The 23,070-nt window shown below is 35.6% G+C and overlaps 2 protein-coding genes across 2 annotated transcripts; both read left to right on the top strand.

Moving 5' to 3' along the window:
* The first annotated feature begins 2,801 nt into the window (after positions 1-2,801).
* LOC130413372 (E3 ubiquitin-protein ligase RBBP6-like) lies at positions 2,802-5,520 on the top strand. Its single transcript, XM_056738515.1, has 10 exons — positions 2,802-3,206; positions 3,553-3,652; positions 3,736-3,772; positions 3,975-4,016; positions 4,108-4,196; positions 4,270-4,366; positions 4,450-4,589; positions 4,668-4,843; positions 4,918-5,021; positions 5,111-5,520. The coding sequence occupies exons 1-10, from the start codon at positions 3,047-3,049 to the stop codon at positions 5,357-5,359; spliced, it is 1,194 nt and encodes a 397-aa protein (XP_056594493.1). The 5' UTR covers positions 2,802-3,046; the 3' UTR covers positions 5,360-5,520.
* A 5,653-nt stretch (positions 5,521-11,173) lies between these two features.
* LOC130412867 (fucolectin-like) lies at positions 11,174-14,185 on the top strand. The gene is made up of 5 exons (XM_056737654.1): positions 11,174-11,292; positions 11,392-11,531; positions 13,188-13,458; positions 13,523-13,662; positions 13,902-14,185. Exons 2-5 carry the CDS (start codon positions 11,450-11,452, stop codon positions 14,183-14,185), a joined length of 777 nt encoding a protein of 258 aa, XP_056593632.1. The 5' UTR covers positions 11,174-11,292; positions 11,392-11,449.
* The last annotated feature ends 8,885 nt before the right edge of the window (positions 14,186-23,070 follow it).

Here is a 23,070-nt window from a genome sequence, read left to right as displayed (position 1 = left end):
CTCCTTAACCCCCAACCGTCCTCCTCTGTTGGATGCGTTACAGTGCGAGCGCGCACCTTTTCGGGATGGGGTGTACTGTTACAATCCTGTGTGTTCCCTACCTGTGTTCCACGTTTTTTACTATCATTTTGACATGCTCCCTCACCTGTGTTTTGTTCTCATTGACTTTTGAACCTGCAGCCCATTGTCTGTTTCATCCCGATCACATGTGTGGTCCTTGTTACCTGTTATATTTTAGTTTTCCTATCAGTTCAGTTCCTTGTCCAGTATTGTATATGTTTGTGGTGTCGTGTATTACCCGTATTTTCCGTGGATTCAAATATCCTTTTGTTTATCTGCTTGTCTTGACTATTTCCTGCAGGGACCGTGACAATTGGTAAATATAAATAAATACTAGTGGTGGGCCGTTAACGTGCTGCGTTAACGTGAGACTCTTATCGCGCGATAAAAAAAATGTCGCCGTTAATCTATTCTCAAAGTTGGGTTGGGAGCTGGGTCTATACTACGCAAGCTATGATAACTTTCACCTTGATATTTTAGCGTGGATGTATACCTAGCTGAATAGCACTGTAGCGGGCGAGAACGAGATTTTTCAACTCCCGTGATTCCCGCCTCATCATCTCATGACCAGTGCTTCGTTCGCGCGATTCGCGCCGCAAGTAGGTCTATCGCGTCTTTGCATTGACTTAACATGTAAATCACTTGCGCTTGACGCGTCATTCGCGTTTGTCCTGAACACAACATAACGTTACTGTGAAATTACCACATCAAACGTGACGAGCTAACACGGATTGCTTTAGGGAACATTTATTTTTAAGAAGCTTCCTAATGGAAACATCGACAAGACTAAGGTTGTTTGCACCTTGTGCAATGTGGAATTGGTTTAAAAAAAAACGTTCTCTCAACAGGTAGTGGTAAAGAGCTTAAACGCATAAAAGAGCTTAAATAAAAAAATAAAGAGCTTAAACGCATAAAAGTATTCAATATGCAATATATCTCTCTAATTTGAATATTTCGTTAGTTGTACAACATTCCTTTTCCCATTGGCTGCATTTATAATACTTGTTGAAAATAAAACAATTTAACTAAACAGTTAAACTAGCGTTATACACGGATAGATTTGACTCCGTATCAATTGTATCTTGTAAACATAAAAAAATACATTCTAAAACACAATATATAACTCTGATTGGCTTTAAGACACATATAAAAATAAAGGAATATCAATTTGAAAGTTATAGTAATGCATAAGCAAAACTCACCAGAGTTCGTGTAAAAGAAAAACCAGTAACCTAAAGCATTGACCGGTTGTTTTCCTCAGCAACAGGATAGATAAACTACCTCGATGATTAACATTACTCCTTATAAAAGAATATGCACATTGAACCGAAGAAACAAATGAAAATAAGATCGTCTTTTGCAGCTACACGCTAACATCGTGCGTACCTATTCAGCAGGCTTCTTCATCTGATTTTTAATGTACATTGACTTTCAACCTACCACAGCATTAACCGCCCTCTAGAGGTTAATTATAGTAGTGCACATAAAATACAGAATGCGAAATTCGAAAGGGTTACAATAATTTATTTTCATCACCAATTATCATAGTAGAACAGCTTTCTCGAGCAGTTTGTGATGCATTTTGGAAACAGGAGATGAGCCCCTGGTCTAATGCGCCACCTGGCTTGAGACACCCGTTCGTAAAGACTTACTTTTAGTCATTATTTGGGTAGCACACATATTCTTAATGCCTGCGGCAGAATTCAAATGAGCCATTTTAATCTAGATTAATCTAGATTATTTCCAAATTATTATAAAAAAATAATAATCTATGCCTACCACTAATAAATAGATAATTTTTTGAATAAATACATATTTCTTAAATATTTATACATATTTGGGCATGTGTTTATGAATACAGAATGAATATTCACAGTACACAGAAATATATTAGACTATATAAACACGAATTTTTATTCTGGATGCGTTTAATCGTTAGACAGCCCTACTTGCAAATACATGTTTAATGTTCATATATTTTGAGATTGTTTCTACAGTATTTCAAAATATGAAGCTTAATCGTGGTTTTGGCTGTCTCTTGTACTACTGCTTTTAAAGTCTCGTTCTTACTCCTATTAAATGCAAAGTCTCGTAGACATTTACGTATTTCGATGTGCATTAGTAAATAATGTGAGCCGAAATGCTCCTTATCACGCTGTATTTTCCCCAGTGTGAACTCGTTTTGGCGCGCGCCAAAAAAAAAGTTTAATTTAACACTGCTCGTGCCCTGTGTTGATAATTGAGGTCAAATGAAAAATATTCAAAACATTTTTAATTGATCTTTAGATACAGTCCAAATTAATTCTATTCATTACCAATGTTGGGTATATTACCTCAAAATGTTATAATTACTAACTACATCGGGCAACATAAAGAATACTTTATAAAAAACGCATTAACAATACATTTTTTTTTTATAAATTAAACATTACCTGTAACAAACTGTAACCATTAGGCCCAAAATAAACATGTATTCATTTTAGTAAAATAACCGAATAAAAGGGAATATTGAATACAAATAATAAGTCATTTTCAGAAATGAAAGTACATTACAAATGACTAATAAATGAAGAGAAATCCCCTCTGTTACATTTTATTACAGTAATTACACTCAGTAATCATAGACACCAAATACTAATGTTAACACACTTCAATAAAACTTTATTTTTTTGTTTTTGTTGTGCTTGATGTGCATCTTAAACATTGACGTCATCAAGATCGCTTTTAATTGATGCGCTTGATCGGTTTCCATAGTAACAAGCAAAGTTTTGTTTAGTGTTGCTATTTGATCGCTGTTCACGAGAGCACCTTTCTACATCCTCGTTGTCGTCTGATTTTAACTTCTTATATTCATATTTGTGTTATTAATATCTATTATAGTTGTGATTAATTACTTGCTGACCATTATCTGTTCATTTCTATTGCATTTCTGCCAATTTATTACATTAATTGCATCTGTTTGTGTGCAGGGGCATCAGAACGCAACATGCCGTGTGTTCATTATAAGTTTGTCAGTAAACTTACACACGACACTGTGATCTTTGAGGGCCTTCACATCACTCTCGGAGATTTGAAACGACAAATCATGAGACGAGAGAAACTGAAGCGATGTGACCTGCGCATCTCCAACGAGCAAACTGATGAAGGTAAGTTCAGCTATTTTACATGTAAACTTTGACTTATTTGCTCTCTTTAACGGGTATAAAGTATTAAGTGTGATTATGGAAAAATAGTCACAGAGGGCAGATGTCACAGGCTTTATCCTTTTATCACTATTTTGATATATGATTAAATGAACATTAAGAAAATCGCTGCAGGTCACCTCCGTTTGGTACACTCACTAGTATGTATTTTATTGTATGTTTATTATAAATTAAGGTTGTAAATAGTATAAAATATTATATATTGATATGTACTGTGGTCGGTATACAGTATCCTGTTATTACTTTATTTGGTGTGGACAGACTGTAAATAAGTGTGTGTTTCCCACAGAATACACTGATGATTCAGACATCATCCCCAGTAACACTATGGTGACCGTCAGAAGAATCCCTGGCACTGGGGTGAAATCCACATATAACAGACCTGCAAAGTAAGTCACTTGATGATGTTATGAATATGAATCTTTTAATGAATATCAATCAGTCATTAAGTCTTTGTTGTTTTGATTTGCAGTAACTGGTCTAAACCATCAAGTGGATCTTCAAAAGCAGTATGTAAAGAATTTTTTACAAGAAATACATCACGTCATCTTATAAGTTTGATGTTTTCTGTAATTAACTTATTCCAATATTAATGTGGAAAATGTCATTTGGTGTGTTTCTGTTTACATTGTGTTAAGTGTCTTTAGTTTGTATCTCTGGGTGTGATGGGGTTCTTAATGGTAATAAATCTCTTTGGTCTTCTTTCAACAGCAAGTGAATGGTTCTTCATTGTCACTGGAGCAGCTTTTCAAGGTACTGAAATCCACTAAACAATATGAAAACTATGTAAACTGTATGTTTGTGTAGAAAAAGGCGTATAAAGCATTTATTTGTAAATGAACAGACGGAGAATCTGGCTGAGGCAAAGGCATCAGAGGAGGACAAAATTAAAGCTGTCATGTTCCAGTCCAGCCGCTGTTACTATTCTACCAAGTGAGTATAATAACGTTTACATTGTGAGCTGAATTTTCAAGTGCTCTCCATCATGACTCTCATCACTTACCAGTGAAGCACTCAAGCTGGTTGGAGGCCTTCCACCAAACTATGTGTGCTATAACTGTGGCGTACCTGGGCATCACATCAGAATCTGCCCAAAGACACGGGTAACACATAACTAAACTGTGGACAGGATTTGTGTGCACGTTTGGCCATGAATTTAAATGCTACCTTGCTTGTGCCGTCATAGGATCCAGCATTTATTGGGGGTAAGCGCATACGGAGAAGCGCAGGAATTCCTGTCAGCTTCTTAATGGAGGTGGATGACCACAACATGAAGGGAGTGATGCTGAGCAGCAGTGGAAAGCATGTCATTCCCATTATCAACGCGTGAGTTTACAACTGTAGAGACCTCACCACTGACACACATTTGCATTCGGTTGATAATTGTGCGCTTGTTCTGTTTAGTGAGGCTTATGCAACTCAAAAGAAAGAAGATCCGCCCTTCTTACCCAGGAGTGAGTCCTCCACATCCACCCCAGATGAAGATCCGGTGCCCGATGCTCTGCTGTGTCAGATCTGCAAAGATCTCATGACTGACGCTGTGATGACGCCCTGTTGCAGCAACAGCTTCTGCGATGAGTGTGAGTCTCTACACAAGCAAATATCACTCAGTTTTGTTTGACCTTTGAGAACATATGTGATTGTTTGGTCGCAGGTATTCGAACGTGTCTGCTGGATTCAGATGAACATGTTTGTCCCAGCTGCACAAAGTGTCATGTGTCTCCTGATGATTTGAATGTAAACATGTTCTTACGGCAGGTAAGATTGTGAAACTGTACATCAGGCTTTTGTCAAGCATCAAGCTCTGTCTTCTTTTCAAACCGGTTTTCTGGTTCTTGCTCACACAGGAAGTGAACTGTTTTAAGAACAGAGCCGAGGGGTCTGGTTTCTCACACTCCCGAAAACCCATGAACTCTTTTACGGCGTGTTCCTCCACAAGCCAAAGTCTCAGCCATCGGTCCAGCTCAGTCGTTTCTGAACCCCACGGATCCCGCACCAACTCATCCTCCGGTAAGAGGCGACGGGGTTTGCGTGATGATGGCAGTGAAGACAATGACTCCGGACCTCTGCTCAAGAAATCCAAGAATGCTTTCTGATGAAGAACATCCAGGGAGATTCATCATTATGTATATATTATGTATATAGTTACAGTAGATATCATAGACATATAGAATTAATAAATATTTAGAATTTTACATTTAATACAGGTTTGAAGAGTGTTTAGTAAATGCACGCACACACACACACACACAAAATACTATGAAAAAACATTCATTATTATTTATATTATTAGCATAATGTGAAACACTAATGAATGGATTTTTTCCTTTTTTTGTGTGTGTAAAGGGTTAAAGCTAGGTAAAAAATGCAAAAAAGACTCTTGTATTGGATTAAATTATGTAAATCTTTATGTAGTTAGTGCAGGGAAAATAACCAGTCAGCTTGCTCTTTACAAGGTATGAATATGTGATAATAAAGTGTTGTAAATTATTCAGTTGATATTCTGAATATTGTGCATTATTTGGAACATAATGAATTCTTCTTTTCATCCGTATTATTTTAATTGCAAGCCTATTTATAACCTGGTGCTTTCTGAAAACTTGTCAATATAAAAGTTTTTAAGTAAATGGCCGGTTAAATTGAATATGCAAAATTTGTATCCCTGTGTGTGGGTCAGCAACCAAAAAAAAACATTGATAAAATAAAGTTGGGTGTTTTTTATTATCACATCATGAATTCAGATGTATTTGCAGTTTTAATTGTGAACATAATTGGGTTGTTTAATATTAGAATTTTCTCCACCTAAAAAGGTCTAGCGAAGCCATTTTCATCTACTATTTCTCACGCGTCATCACGTGATATGAATTCGCAGGTCAGAGTTCACCAAATTTCACTTTGGAATGAAGGGAAATGCAAAACTTTCCCACAGAAACAACACAAAGCCATTTGATCTAAAAAATAAGCTGTCCTATTTACAACGGAATTCATCACGATCGACTTAATGATTAAATGTATGCGAAGATCTAAAATGAATATTAGCATTTGTTTGAGATGTGATGTAATGTTTATACACGATTTAAAGTTCTACAACGCTGTATTTTTCGGGCCACCGACATGCACGGAATGGCGGTGCCGGTGTGTGTACACTCATAGAAAATAATAAGTTAATTTTTACAAACAATAGCACTACGCTGCGCGGCTTGGTGGTTCCGCGTCCGGTGTGCGACCCCCTTTAGTCAAGTCATACCACGAACTGACTTAGATTTTTTGGGTGTAGTTACACCACGAGGCGTTTCAGTCAGGTCTGGATGAGCACGCTCTTTTAGATAGAATGCATATTTTTTTTCTGACATTTTAACTCTTGCAATTTTACGTGTCTAATACATTCATAGGCATCTTACAGTATAACACACAAAAGACCAAACATGCATTCGTGCCATATGACCCCTTTCACTTTTGAACGCTGTTTCTGCGCGGATATTTCCGCACCTCTAAACATGACACGGCACAAAGCGAAACGTGATTGGTTGCTTTCCCTGTCAGTCATAGGGCCTCTTGTTCCCAGACCTTCAGTATAATACTGCAATAGCAGATCCACGTAGGGACCCTATAGACAAAACTACTACTAAGTCATCTGCATATAATAAATGCTTAATTTTAGTGTCATATTACTTTAGTTCTGGGCTCTGTATGGTTCAGTCGATCATTAATAAAGTGTTAAATAAAGTTGGACTGAAAGAACAGCCATGTCTCACTTCTCTCTGCTGGGAAAAATATTCAGTCCTTTTCTTTTTTAATGCACATTTATCATGATTATACATGTTTTGATCAGGTCATACATCCTATACCTCTCTGAATGATCTTATATAACGACTCCAAATGGAGTCAAAAGCCTTTTTTAAATCTATAAATCATGCAAATATTTTGCACTCCTTTTTTTGGTGGGCATGTTCATTTAGTAAAGTATATTTGAGATTTGATGATGATATTATGTTGTTAAGAAAGCTATGCTAGCATAAAGAAATTGCACTAAAATCTAAACACTATTGAATGTTATAAATGAAACATATGCTGTATACTTACAAGATGTGCAAATTTTACTAGATAATTATTTAGTACAAACAATTTCAATATGACATGAGAATTACATTTTAGTTCTGCACTTCTAGTTGAACATTTTCTTGGACAAGATATTTAAATGTCTCCCTCATCACTGGAGTTAAGTTCATGTCCTGATGATGATGTGGGGTGCTTTTGTGATAACACCTGACATGGCTCTGAGTCTGCTGGCCGGCTCAGCTAAAGGGGCTGGGCAAAGTTTTTACCATTTGTCTTTGTAGGTTCATTTCATTATTGAAAATGATATTTCATACGATGCTTTGTTTCACGCAAACAAAATGTCATTTTACTTTTTGTAGCATCATCACACTCGAGATGATAAATGAATGTGTTCCCTGTTGGTATTTGTATTTATGCCATATTTCCCGTGAGATTGTATTGGATGTGCAAAATGCCACTGTTCGCTGGGCAAGTGTGTCTTAACCGAAACTAGTTGAATGCAAACTCGGGAGGAAATTTCCCCTGAGGTAAAAGTTAAAATGCTCCATCTGATTTGCATTTTTTTTATTTGAATCTCTTAACCTCGCGTACACAAACAGTGAGGCACAATTTATCCTTTTTAATGCTTTTAACATATTGGCCCGGTTTGACAAATCTTAAAACGAATCCCAGATAAAGGTGCTTGTTTTTCACCTATCTTAACTAAAGTTGCAGATGCCAAATTATCAGCAAGCCGTTCTTTCATTTACTGACTAAAGCCCATTTTTGCATTGACCAGTGTTAATATTGCGTTTTTTACATGAACCCAACCCAGTTTTTATCAGGTTGTTTTTATTATGAGAATGGGTTTCCTTGTCTGATCTGGGATCTCTATAAGTAATTTTCGAGCTCTTAATGGTGTTATCCTTATGAAGAACACTGAAAAGATTCATGTTTAAGCTGTTTCACATGAGTGATAAAAAATAATGAAAATAAGCACTGATGTTTTTTGTCTCACATAAATTGGAATTGATCTTCTTAACAAATGAGTCCTAAGCAAAACAGAACTAAACAAAACAGAGAGAATCAGGTCATTTGTGTTTGTATGACACAATGCATATCGTTTCATTTATCTTTACATACTGATCATGTCTTTTATTATGCTGTGCACCAGATGACTCAATCATTTCGATATATCACTCGTCCTTTATCTTTATTGACCATTTAAATGATGAAGAACAAAGAGTCATCATACTGTCATCATCTCACATTACTCTGAATGTCATTTAAAATCCAGTGCGTATCAAACTGATCACAAATATCTAAAATGAGATCGCTTCAATTAGTTTTTCATCGCTAGCTTACAGGTTTTTACCATTCTGTGGAACAAATCTGTAAAAAAATAGTTACACACATTTTTCTAAGAAATGTTCCCGCCCAGTAAATGCTTGTTTGGACAAACATCAATATGGCCACTCAAAAGACTCCTGGTTTCGGTAATTTGGGTTAGTTTTGTTTGGTCATTTGACTGGTTATGTAACATAGATCTGGCAACCCTGAGACCAGTGTCCATTACTTCCAGTCAAGTCTCTACAGAGATGCATATGTTCAGAACATCTAATGCTTTTGACCTGTTGTATAAAGATGTGTTCTCTTATTACACTGGTTGTTAATAGGCGTTCATTGCTTTGGTTGTCCTAGAAATATAAACAAACCCTGCGGTAACTGACGAGAGACGGATGACGTGAGCTCCGCTTCTGTACTCCTATTGGTAGTCGCTCCCGAAAGTCGCTCATCATTCATTAAGTAAATCTCAACTTTGTGGAGTCTCTAGACACCCCCACTTACTGTGGCCAATGGTCATTGACGCCGACTCTCCATTGAAATGAATTACTTCACTTTGTCGCGGGGGTCTGAACGGGGCATAAAAACTATTTTTTGTTGATTATGGAAACTCTTGTTATTATAATCAGTGTCAGACTGAATAATTGAATCTTTACTCAAGAGAGATCATCAAACAAACATCATTCAGTATTGAGAAGGCCGCTGACTCACAGACGGGTCATTCTGAGGTAGTTTCATAGGACTCATGTTTATTTAAATTCCCTGTACTTATATTTACTCATATGATATCAGCATATTGCTGTACAATATTTCTTTACACCACGAACTGTATTTCAGTGAAACAAGTTCATGTTTGTTTGTCTTGCGATCTTAAAGCTAGAAGTAAACAAAACCAAACAGAGACCTGATGACCCATTTTCATGACACATGTTAGGTCTTTAGATACGTTCTCAGTTTTGCATTTGTACCTGATTTGATTTGTTAATTTGACCCAAAATAATAGCTTTAGGTGAGGAAAAAAGTGCTTTTCTAAAGATTCAATGACATGTAAAACAAAATCATCAAACTGCCGGCGATGATGTCATGAGGGTGGAGAGCAAAAGTCAAATGTCCAGAGGGATGTATAGATGTATTGATAGAAGAGAGGTGGACACACCACAACAAATCTTCATGTGTGACAGAAGTTTTTGCTCATAACGCCCTTAAGAAACTCAATTATTTTCTGGTCTCTCTCATCAGTCATCTCTGGATCTGCTTCATCATCTTTACACAGTGACATGGACAAACTTGTTCTGATTTTACTTTCTGGTGAGTTCAGCTCACATCATCTCATATAACACACATCATGTTAACAACGATTGAAATATTTCACACTACTATTTTAAAATGAAAGACAATTCATTAACTCATAATCACCCCGAAATTATGTAAAATGTTTTCAACAGGTCTTGCTTCCATTCTGGGAAGTTTGGAAGGTAAAACAATTCTTCATATCGCTGATGAGCCTCTGAAACATTGTATCTCCATATTTTGTGATTTTCATTTTTTGCCATAAATCATGATTATATTTATGTTTTTCATTGGGTTTTGCCAATATCTAACAGACAAAAATATTAAAAAGTGTTCGTCAACATTGACAACACAGTAGGCAATCATTTTTTCCCAAACCCTGAAAAACAGCTCATTTGGACATATAGCCAAAATAATGTAAAGTTAAATAAGGGCTTAATTCTGTTCATGAGGTTCTGATTGTTCTTTTCTTGCTTAATAATGACATGTTTGTGTTTGAAATAATCATCGCTTATGGAATTCTAGGGGTGGGAGAGTTTTTTTTATGTAATTTTTTAAAAATTACGTGCTGTGGTCGTACTATAAAGCAGAAAGCCAACCGCTAGAGTTTGTGCGCCACCCGAACAGATAAGAGTGCGCACAGAGTGCAGAGGAAAATAGAGCATGTGCTAGTCATGGAAGAGGAAAGACAAATAATACATCCAGCCCCACTTTCCGTGAGGGCAAGCATTTGGAAACATATTTAGTCTTTTTTTATTTTTATACTAAACTGTTTAATGTGCTAGAAAAGGGGACAAAATAAATTTCAGGTTTTTGGTGCAGCAGTATTTTTCATTCTTAAGGACTGTCCATTACAGTCAAATAGGAACAAGAAGTAACATTAAACCACAAACTGGAATAAAATATTAATAAAAAATATATATCAAGTCGAAATTTGATTTAAATTGTAGAATTGTTTTTGAATCGAGAATCGATTTTTAATCGAATCGTGAACCTAAGAATCGATCAAAATCGAATCGAGAGATTCCAAAAGATTCCCACCCCTTTGGAATACGTTATGAATATTTTTTGTCAATGTTGTTTTTTTAGAGAATTTAGCATTGAATGGAACAGTCACACAGTCATCCAAACATCTCACCTGGCTAGCTCAAAATGCCATAGATGGTAAAAAATATGGATCTGAATACTGCTTTGCTACATCCTATCAAAGTAACCCATGGTGGAGGTTGGATCTCTTGGATGTTTATAACATCAGTACAGTGATCATCACTACTCATGCCAGCTATTTGGATCAAGCCAACGGAGCCGAGATTCGTGTTGGAAACTCACTGGAAAACAACGGAAACAACAACCCTGTGTAAAGTTATTCATGAAATCACTTTTGATCGATTGTTTGGTTGATTTGATTGGTTGATTTTCTCTCTCTTTCTCTCTCTCTCTCTCCCTCTCTCTCTAGATGTGCTGTAACTTCTGGTCTGCAAGCTGGTCACACCCTCAGTTACTCATGTAGTGGGATGTTGGGACGTTATGTGAATGTGTTCATGCCTGGACGTACAACTCATCTGTCTCTGTGTGAGGTGGAGGTGTATGGAACAGGTATATTTGACTCATAGTTCTGTACTGTTAGAATAATTTCAGACTTATGTTTCAATGAGTGCAATGTCATGCAAAAGAAACCTGTTTCACGTGTTTACATGCATATCAGTAAACCGGCTACCCAGTACACCGCTGTAACACGGTGGAACCGGAAAACATTTAAACATTTAATCAAATAATAACAGAGTAAAAGACAGCCGGCTGCCCCTCACGGACAACTGTCGGCGAATTACAAACCACAACATAAACCCAGGTATGGTCCATTCTCATCGACGGTCCGGTCGCTCGTTCTCTTATGCTCCCAATCTCTTCCGTGATACGAGACCGGTGCATGCACAGCTGACACTCATTAACACTCACTCACTGGCCTCGACTCACGGTCTCGCCCCGCCTACACCACCACAACCGCGTTTGTGGAAATATGAGGCATGCCAGGTTACTCACATGTAGTGACGTCACTGTCGATACTCCATCTAATAATTTAAAATGCTGCATGAAATCGGTCAGAAGCTGTATTTTTATATCTTTTCTCATGTCTGCAGTATCTGCAAATGTATCAATTATTTGTTTAACATCAACTGCGTGACTCGAGAGTGGACTTTTATAAGTTTTTTTTTTCCTTTGAGACTTTTACTATTACGCTGTCAGACATGCGCAAATAAACAAAAATGAGAGGAAAAACGGTAAAGATGTTTACATGCAACCTGAAATCGGGGTACTGTTCAAAAAACTACCTCTGCCGAGGGCTTTTGCTTACACCTTTTATGACCTTTCCCCAATAAAAGAAATCAGCTTATTAAAGTCCCCATGAACTAGAAGTTGCAATTGTTTATAAACGTATTTTGACACATTTCCGAGTGAAATAGAATTTCTAATGAGAAAAATAGTATGCGTGGCTTTTGTCTTTCTCTGTGTTTTGTTCTGCATATTGAAATTGAACTGACAGCAGACTGACAGTTGAAGGGGAGTAGTTAATGGTTGCAACGCCCAAGTCATCAAACATACATAATATAAAGGTCCAGTGTGTAATTTTTGGGTTGATTTATTGACCGAAATTCAATATAACATACATGTCTTCAGAGGTGTATAAAGAGCATACACAATGAAGCGGTATGTTTTTATTACCTTAGAGTGAGCTCTTTCTATCTACATACACCGCGGGTGCCCTTGCATGTAATCGCCATGTTCTGTCAGCCTTCATAGTGTTTCGAAACGGAGGGGTGGATTGAGCGGTTGGTTGCAATTCGCAACCTTGCCGCCAAATATTATTGACTGGACCTTTAAGATGGATAGTCATTACAGGAAGAAAATGCAATTTCAGATTTTAACTAAAGATTATTGCAGCACACAAATTTAAAAATGACCCACATTAATAAAATATTTACAAAAAACACTGCAATATTTAATGAAAAAATAGGCACTGTAATTTTTTTATTTCACTGGGACTTAAAGCATAATTAGCATAAGACTGTGCATATAAACGCACTCAATGTCAGATAAAATATTGCAGTGTTTTTTTTTTTGCTGTTTGAAGAGGATGTGGCCTGTGGGTCTTTCATAACACACGGGCTGAAAAGATTCAAATGGATATTACTTGATGATCACATGTGTTTATATATCTGCAGACTTACTGATCAGTAAATTTATGTTTTCTAGAGAATTTAGCATCTAAAGGAACAGTCACACAGTCATCCACAGCTCACATTAATGTAGCTGAAAAAGCCAAAGATGGTTTAAGATATGATGGAGTGACATGCACTGCTACTAATATAGAAAGTAACCCATGGTGGAGGTTGGATCTTCTCCATGTTTATGACATTAGTACAGTGATCATCACTACTAGATCAGACTGCTGTTCTTCTGAAACCAACGGAGTGGAGATTCGTATTGGAAACTCATTGGATAACAACGGAGCCAACAATTTGAGGTAAAGTTCTTAAGCAAGTCACTTCAACGCTTGATTGATTGATTGGTTTCCTCTCTCTCTCTAGATGTGCTATAGCTTCAAGTTTTCAAGTTGGTCACACCCTCAGTTACTCATGTCATGGGATGTCGGGACGTTATGTGAATGTGGTCATGACTGGACAGACAAATCGTCTCAGTCTGTGTGAGGTGGAGGTGTATGGAACAGGTAATTTTTTACATTCAATGGAACGTGGTAATTGTAAACATTTGACAATAATTGTATGATTCCTAACACATACTAATAATATGTATTGTTGTGGACAAAAGGATTTGCTAATGCATGAATATGAATGTCAAATGTTATAAGGGGTGAACCGATTTAGATGATTCTTACTTGATTCTCACGGTTGTGTTGATTTATCTGCATAGTGAATGATCATCTGTCTTTCAATAAATATTTTCTAGAGAATTTAGCATTTAAGGGAACAGCCACACAGACATCAACATATCTCACCTGGATAGCTCAATATGCTGTAGATGGTGTAAGATATGGTGCAGTTGAAGCAGAACACTGCTCTTCTACATCATCTGAGGGTAACCCATGGTGGAGGTTAGATCTTCAGGATTATTATGAGATTGATACAGTAATCATCGCTCCTAAACCATCCTGCTGTCCTGAAGTTACCAATGGAGCAGAGATTTGTGTCGGAAACTCACTGGTCAACAATGGAAACAACAATCCTATGTAAAGTTATTCAGTTAAACACCTTAATTGATGAAATTGAGATTCATTGACTGTCTCTCTCTCTCTCTCTCTCTCTCTCTCTCTAGATGTGCTATAACTTCTGGAATTCAACCTGGTGTCCCCATCAGTTACTCATGTGGTAAAATGGAGGGACGTTATGTGAATGTTGTCATGACTGGACGCACATCTTATCTGACTCTGTGTGAAGTGGAGGTTTATGGAAAACGTAAAACATAAAACATTATACTGTGTTGTTTAATTCAATCTCACACAAATGTTTCATTACGTATATCATACATCACTCTGAACGACTTGATTCTGATTTCTGCTTTCTGCTTTTGTTCATTGGTGACCTCTTAAATTTTATTTGTGTGTGATTGTTGAATTTGTGTCTCAGGTCACAGAAAGAGAACTTTTCTGAAACTGAAAATGTCCTCCAGTGGTGATGTAGCTGCTGAGAGCGAAAAAATCCTCCATCAGGTGACTTGATATTTAAGAGAGAAGTGATATATGACAGTGTTTGATAGTGAACATGTGTGTGTATGACATGAGTGATGAGAGAATGAGAAATGACAGGATGTTTCATCATGTGTGTATTAATATTTTAGCTTCAGTCTGCACTGGGATTAAACAACTCTGATGTTAAACTGTCCTGGACACAACGGCCAGTGAAAGAAGAGGAAGAGAAGGCAAACAGAGGCGAGTACACACACACACACACACACATCAGTCTTTTCTTCAAAACCAACATGTTTTGAAGCTTTTTTTGTCAGTCACAGCTAAAAGTTTAAAGATAAAACCTTAATGTCATTTCACTGTGACGTTGAAAACACTACAGTATGATTCTCTGTAAATCTGCTCAAACACTGTGTGTATTATGAAGAGAACGATTCCAACTAAAAAATCACCAACATTGTTGATAGAGAAATATCTGTGGTTCAGTATTTAGAGAATCATGTTTGATGAGCAAAAGTTTGTGGGTTTCATTCGCAGGGAACATATGTACTGATCAAATGTCTGGCCTGTGATCTCAGAGATTCTTTTATTTCAGTCCTTGATTCATGATAAAGCTCAGCCTGTTGTACCTTATTGCTTACATAATCTGATTGATTTCTTGTTGTTTTTTTACAGGTTCTTGTGATAAACATCTTTAATCTGGACACAAACTGAACGTTTAATGCAAATGCTCATTCACTGCTGAATGTTAGAACATGAAGCTCATTAAAATCACTCTCACTATGTTTGTGGTGTTAGTTGTTTTTTGTGTGCTATAACCTGAGAGATAGTTTGTAGTACAACAGTAGGGTGTCATTGGTATATTCTATACATAATATATATTTACATTTGTTTTACATCTTTCTTTACTTGTGAATTAATTTGTACTCTTGCAAAAACTAAGAATCATGCTAATAAACATGTGACATGAATAAATGTTTTCTGTTGTTATTATCTTATTATTGTTCTCGTTTGGTTTTTCTGCTTGTGCTTTCATGATAGTAATTTTAACAACAGGGCGAGCTTTTCTTCTATTTTTCACCACAGATTAACACAATGGGGAAAATGTGGGGCGCTGTTTGCTTTGGCAGGCACTTGGTTGACAAGCAAAAGGGTCATATGATTATTTGTGAAGGTGGTTAATACTTCTACTACAACAAACCTTGACAACACATATTTAAATAAAAGAAAGATAAGTTATTCAAATAAATAGGAAATATCAACCTAATCTTGTGAAATTTAACAACTATTTTATGAGGTGGATAATTTGTATGAATTCATATGTTGTCAATTCTACAAAACGTACAAGTAATTGAAAATAAGAAAACACTGAATCCCCACCCATAACCCTGTCACTAAACCTAACGTCACTGGCGTGAAAGCAAATCTAAATGAATGAGATCGTTCATACAAATCAGCCAAAATTTCCTGAAAAAGGAACATCAAACAAGAGATCTCCGATTCATCTCACACCTTTCTTCTAGACAGAAATTAGATCAAATGAACTTCAAATTGAGACATAAGCTTAAGTCTCCTGCTTCTCACATGTTTCTCCTGTGACACATTTTTTTAATTCTCTCATGTTTGTATCCACTGAACTTAGTATATATATATATATATATATATATATATTTAGTATAATATTGCTCAGAATATCTCAGAATTCTCACATTTATCTCCTCGTAAGTTTCATAAGAGATCTCCGTTACATCTCACATGTGCTCAGACTTTTCTCCTTAGCTAAAGACTCTAAATTCTCAGATTTATCACCTCTATAGTTTCTAAAGAAACTATGAATTAAAAATCAATTGAGCTGGGGATTGAGTCATAAGCCTTTAATGTGCCATTGCAAGATACTGGGTTGGCCAATCAGAAAAGTAAGCTCGATGGTCACTTATCCTGTTATTCTTCCTGATACAGTATATGGTACAGTACATTACTATTTCCAACAATAAATCATGTGCCATTTGTGTCTATTGGATGTTAATGTAACCTCATTTATGTCTTGCAAAAACCTTTGAGATGTTGATGGTAGATTCTATGTTATTCATACACAACATTTCAATCAAGCGCAATATATGCATATACACATTTTAGTGTTCATAGATCATATACAGTATAGACCTGTGTGTGTGTGTGTGTGTGTGCGTGCGTGCGTGCGTGCATGCGTGGGTGTACGTGTGTGTATGCGCGTCTTTTCTAAAGATGATGCAATTCTGTACTGAAATTTCTTTTGTATTTAATTTCTTGTCCTTATTAATCTTATTTGTATTGTTCTTTACTATTTACATATATTTAGTTTATTAGTTAAACATTATATCATTATTTTTTCACAATACTTTTCGTGAATGATTTTTAAGTTATCCTCGAATTTCAACCTTCAGTATCTTCTTCTCACACTGAGCCTGAGCCAACTACAGGGGATATAAGGAACAACTCAACATCACTTTTGCAGCTTTTGTATTTGGTCATTCTTGCAGCCTGGACAGTAATTATTCAGTTTGACTGAATCAGATTGGGCTGGGCTTTGAAGATACATTTAAATGAGTCAGCCTTTACTTTCAGAAATGTATAATGCTATTTAAATGATAGTTCCTATTTTTACAATATTTGTAAAAATTAAATTATCTGGGGCTGGTTGCAAAAACTTCTTAGACTAGTCTTAAAAGTCATCATTAATCATCATTTTTTTAAAGCCTGGTATAGACTGATTGCCCTTTGGTTAACCTAGCCAAAAAAAAATATACCAAATAAAAATATATTATTCATAAATAAAATACATTTATTTCATGGTCAGTATACTGCAAATCCATTAACATTGTATGTACTTAATGAAAATACATTAAGTATTTGTGGTACACTATATTTGTATATATATACTTTAATTGTGCAGAAATTGTGCTGAAGTCCAACTTAAGATACATTTAATTCATTACATTTGATTGTGCTCAAGTGCAACTATTGCAAGTCCACTTGAAATATCTTAAATTTAAAGATTGATTTCATTTAAAAAAAACATTAAATCCTTTTCAAAAGTGACATCAGAACACATTTTTATTTAAACAAAGGCTTAATATGAAGAAATATGCATTGTGTATAAATAGTTCTCCAAATGATTCAGTAAATCATATAAGTAAATATGTTAATGCATTTAAACTATACTTAGCATGAAATAAATGCATTTTAAATGAACTGCTTTTTTACTAGGGTAATCCTGAATTAAAATGTAAAAATAAAACATATTTCAAACTTCTTTTGTAAATTAAATACAATTAATTGTTCACACAAAGATGAAAAGTACCATGTGCTAAATAGGTAAAATCTTACATGTTCAACAGAAGGCAGAAAAGTACACTGGTCTGGAACAGCATGGGGGTGAGTAAATGATGACCGATTTTTATTTCACAATACATAGAAGTAAAATGTATTTCCTAAGCCACATAAGGGAATCATTCTTACCTTAGCACTGAACTGCCTTAATCTGATGATATCAATGAGGCTTAGATCACCACAGCTAATAGCAAATGCATTCATCACTCATGAGCTGCAATGAGTTGCATTAAATGCAAGAATTTGAGCTGAAATGAATGGTGGTGACCTTTAAGACCCTCCGGCCAGCTGAACCCTTGTGTTCATCAAACTCAAAGTGTCAGATGTGTCAGCTGGAGCAATGCCAGTCTCAATACTCTCTCTCTACTGTCTTTCTTTTTTTTGCTTTCTTTCTTTCTTTCTCTACCACACTCTTTCACATGCATGCACACACGCACGCACACACACACAAACCCTCTTAATATATGTTAATCTTCTTTCTTTCTCATTCTCATTTGTATGATGTTTTATATATATAATCTGGGCAATAGTATCAATAATATCAAAATCATTAAAACAAATGACTGAGAATAAGATTGTAGGTTATCTATTAATTATATAAAGTATATCATATATATATATACATACATAACGTTTTATACATTTATAATTATTTAATGCATTATTGTAGCACATGAGTGACACATTAGATAAAAATACTCATAATTATTTATATTTTTCGTTTTAGTTTTGTTCCCATATTATTCTCTGTTATTGTCATTTCATCTCCTAGAGATTATATCAGATATCTCTTTCCTGCGGTTGTTCACATAACCAATTTGTGCGAAACCATTCTGCATAACACAGATGTTGCCTTATGTTGGGTTTACAAAAGTATTGATGTCATTGATTAACAACCTCAGTGCTGATGGTAGGTCTGTCTTCGACAAATAATCATTCTAAAATTACTATATGGAGACAATAAATGGCATTTTTACCCCCTCTGTAGGAACATATCAAGACACATCAATACGCCCTTTTCCTGATGACGTCACTTAACTTCCGCCTTTTCACAAAGCAGTCTATCATAACATCCGTCTTGCGACAAACAAGAAGAAGAAGGACTTTCATTTGCCCTCCCGCTGGAATTTAACAACAGTGAAAAAAAAACTGACAGAACACTTATTCAAGTACATATCCTTGCACCTTCGCTACTACAAAAAGAAAACTAAACACCTTCATAATCAAACAGGTACTGTTCAACAAAGAATTGTTATCCTTTATCTAGCTTTGATCTTGTCGTAAGGTGCTAACGGAAGTAACAATACACTGCTTCTCGTCAGAAAAGAAGATTTGTGACGTCATGTGAAAAGGGCCTATTGCAGACGTCAAGCCATTTCATGTAGTTTTGTGTTAAGTGACACGTGTTTAAAAGCATGTGTTTATGTTTGGACTACACACAATATGTATATAATTTAGTCTATATATCTTGGCAAGATGTGAAGGTCATAGACAGAGTGTCTCTAGATGACATGACCATCTGCACCTCCTAGTCATTACACTGCTAGCCAATGCCAATCTCAGCATGTGTATTAATTCGACATTGGCTTTAAATTGACAGTTCACCCCAAAATAAAAATTCTGACATAATTAACTTACCCATGAGTTGATTAAAATCTGTAAAAAAAGTGTTTTCATGAACACAGAGAAAGATATTTGGAAGAATGCTTGTAACCAAACAGTTCTTGGCCACCAATGACTACCATGGGAAAAATGACAATGATAGTCAAAAGTGCGCCAGAACGGATTGCTTTCCTACATTCTTTAAAATATCGTCTTTTGTGTTCAACAGAACAAAGAAATGTATACAGATTGAGAACAACTCTAAGGTGACTAAATGAAACAGAATTTTTAATTTTGGGCTGAACTGTCCCTTTAACTCACAGCTCACCAAAAAGGAGGGTTGTCAGCATTCACTTATTTTTATTTCCTCATTCTACCCAAAGTACTTGTTAATTACACTTCATACCACATAATCAGCTGGATAAGAATGATTAGCACAAACAAAACAAAACAAAGGAAATCTGTATATTTTAGCATTATGCAATTAAGGCAAAATGAAACTTAACACAGGATACTGTATATTCCCAAAAAAAAAATTCTGGAAGTTCCTTTCTCTTAAAATGTTAAATCTAATTTTAATTCTAAAAAGTTGCAGTCTTGTTGATTTAATCTGACCTGACAGCAGCACAGCATGAACGATCTGTTACCCGTTCCAGTCTCATCCAATCCTGCAGTAATTTTCTTACAGAACATTTTTAAAGTGCATAAAATGTTTAAGAGCACCTTACAGTCTTGAATCAAATATTTGAAGCAGTGCAAAACTAAACTTTCCCAACTATCAATGATGCCTTTAATATAGCGATCATTCTCTATTAAACATAGTGTCTCTACACCATTAGCTTCATCACGGAGGACATACAGAAATATAGATTTTTGCTGTCTTTCATCCGTTACATCAAATAATGATACCAATCATTCGTATTTTGCTTAAATGTGAATACAGACAGTTGACCTTTAATGGAAATATGAATTCTCTATTTGTCTCACAATGTCATTACACTTGTACTGTTTTACTTGTGATAGATTCTCACACATTACCAGTCACATAATCCAACGTGTACTGAAAAGAGGGAGGAAAACCAGGCTCTACTGAGATGTGTCTCTCTTCCAAGCGCAGATGGAGTCTATATATAGTAGCGTATATTCACTGTTAATTTGGCCAGAACAGAGTCAGCCGATAAGCAGTTCTTACTAATCCCCTTCAATGCTCTGACAGATTTATGATACACAGCTAATACATTTTTCAGTTTCAAATTGATGTAAGCACATTGACAGAAGTGTTAGATGCCTGCACCTCATACTATAACAATAATATTCAACCCCAAAGGCATTTAAGACTAATGGGATTTACCAACGCCATCTTCTTCAATTTAAAACTAGGTAGCACCTCACAATAAGGTTTGTAGTTGTTTACATTAGTAAATGCATTAGTATGTGCATGACAATGAGTAGATTTCAGCATTTATGAATCCTTGCTGTAGTTATGGTTAATACAATTATTAATGTTTGTTCATATTGCATTAACTAATGTGATAATAGATTTAAGCAAAGGCTGAAATTGAGATTTGCGGTCGACCTATCACAGCAGACTAGACCATCTGACCAATCACATCAGACTAGGCTAGTGGAAAAGAAGGGGTTAGACAGATGAATTGCGGAACGAATCATTTTAGACCCAGTCAAGAAGTTTGGTAAGAATAACTAACTATTATAACGAAATAATAGTGTTTTTACACCTTCTATGTACATAAACTTGTTTTTGGACACCTCATAAACCAAAGTTGGACCTTAAATTTCTGATGAACTGTGCTTGTTTATTGTTTTATACTGTTATATGAGGTCTACTTATGACATTCGCTTGATTTTAAATCCAAAAACATCAAAATCAATAACGTCTTGGTTACATCTGTGACATCTATCAATGTCGTCATAGATAGATGTTTCAGAACATGGCGTTCGCTGGGCCTGGTGTCAGTTATAGATTTAATCTCAGTAACAAGGGCATTTTCAGTTCTGACACTTACATGATGTTTGTGTGAATACGATCCTCTCTTATATAACAAAAGCTCAGGTTAAAATTGTGATTTTAATTCATGCCTCCTTTAACCTAGGTATGTACTCTTTAAGAATACACTTTGGTTTCAGGCAATCTCGGGCTTGTCTCCCATAAATCCTTCTTTTTACCTTCTATTTCAGATGGAGCTTTCGCATTTTGGTTCAAAAGAAGCATTATAAATATTAATGACCTTTTATTACCTTTTTCATAACACTCTGAAAAAAAATGAATCTTCCAAAAGCTCACTTCTCGATATCATCAATCTATAAGAAATAGATTTGCTCAATTCCCCCATGCACCCCTTCAACGGGAGATTGATCAAGTTTTGAAAAATAGATTTCTAAAGGTGCTGTTTCCAATATTTAAAAAAACATTTTCTCATTTACTACAATGCCAGATAGTTCAAACCTTTCTAAAATAAAGGACAGTTGGGAGTCAGACCTAAACCATGTTTTTACAAATGAGGAATGGTCAAAGACCCTTCGCCGTCTACATACTTCCTTAATTTGCACTCAATCATTCATTAATACAGTTTAAGTCTCTTCACGGAATTTAATGGACAAAAGCAAAATGTATGCAAATGTTGAACCTACACTGTAAAATCTAATAGTTGTCCTTACTTAGAAATTATTTGTTAACTTTACTCAGTTGTCAAAATGTATATATTTTACTAGTTTTATTAAGTTACGATTACTTGCAGGGGAAATCAAACAACTTACTTTTCACCACAGTATATTTTACTCAAATCAAGCAAGTAGCGGCAAGCGAAGCCATTACTTTACTACACCAGCAAGAGGCAGTGGAGAGCAGATCTTGCCTGGACGCAGAAAAGATTCCCAACATGCTTTGCGCCAGACTGCATTAAGAGAGTACATTTGAAAAAATATGATTATTTTATATGTTTTTAGTAAAATTAAACACTTGATAGTGTTTAATGTTCACTTCTCTTAGATATTTAGAAGAGTTTGACATATTTTTCAGTTTTGTGGTTACCACTGTTTAGAAGACATGTGCATGTGATTAGGGTCTGCGAACCTCATGTGTTTGTTACCAATGAAGAAAGTCTGTGCATACAGTTCTTAGATCAGTCTCCTCTTGCTCGTTTTGTGTTGCACAAGTCAAGGTGTTTGATTCATGCATTTTTAGAATAACATTTATGTGAAATAAAAAAAAAGAATTAGTGAACTTAAAACTCTAATGATGAATGCAACAAATCCAATAGAAATTATTAAATTGGCAATAATAGTTCATTCTGAGTCCTCCACACTAAATCAAGAGTACATCTGAACTAATGTTTTAAGTTACTTGAACTCAACAATACCATTTCACTTTACTCAGTTTTTTTAAGGCAATCGGTTTGCATGTTTTTTTTAAGTAAGATCAACTAATTAGATTTTCCAGTGTAC

This window comes from Triplophysa dalaica, chromosome 23 (genome assembly GCF_015846415.1).
Source record: "Triplophysa dalaica isolate WHDGS20190420 chromosome 23, ASM1584641v1, whole genome shotgun sequence".
NCBI classification, from domain to species: Eukaryota; Metazoa; Chordata; class Actinopteri; order Cypriniformes; family Nemacheilidae; genus Triplophysa; species Triplophysa dalaica.
Note: the sequence above shows the minus strand (reverse complement) of the source record. Positions and strands in the feature narration are given on the sequence as shown.

What these genes read in the sequence shown, in the direction of transcription:
- LOC130413372 (XM_056738515.1), top strand. Translation starts at nt 3,047, where the DNA reads ATGCCGTGTGTTCATTATAAGTTTGTCAGTAAACTTACACACGACACT. An exon ending in CAACGAGCAAACTGATGAAG is followed by an intron (nt 3,207 to 3,552) that starts GTAAGTTCAGCT and finishes TGTTTCCCACAG; the next exon opens with AATACACTGATGATTCAGAC. An exon ending in ACATATAACAGACCTGCAAA is followed by an intron (nt 3,653 to 3,735) that starts GTAAGTCACTTG and finishes TTTGATTTGCAG; the next exon opens with TAACTGGTCTAAACCATCAA.
- LOC130412867 (XM_056737654.1), top strand. Translation starts at nt 11,450, where the DNA reads ATGTTGGGACGTTATGTGAATGTGTTCATGCCTGGACGTACAACTCAT. An exon ending in GGTGGAGGTGTATGGAACAG is followed by an intron (nt 11,532 to 13,187) that starts GTATATTTGACT and finishes TATGTTTTCTAG; the next exon opens with AGAATTTAGCATCTAAAGGA. An exon ending in AACGGAGCCAACAATTTGAG is followed by an intron (nt 13,459 to 13,522) that starts GTAAAGTTCTTA and finishes CTCTCTCTCTAG; the next exon opens with ATGTGCTATAGCTTCAAGTT.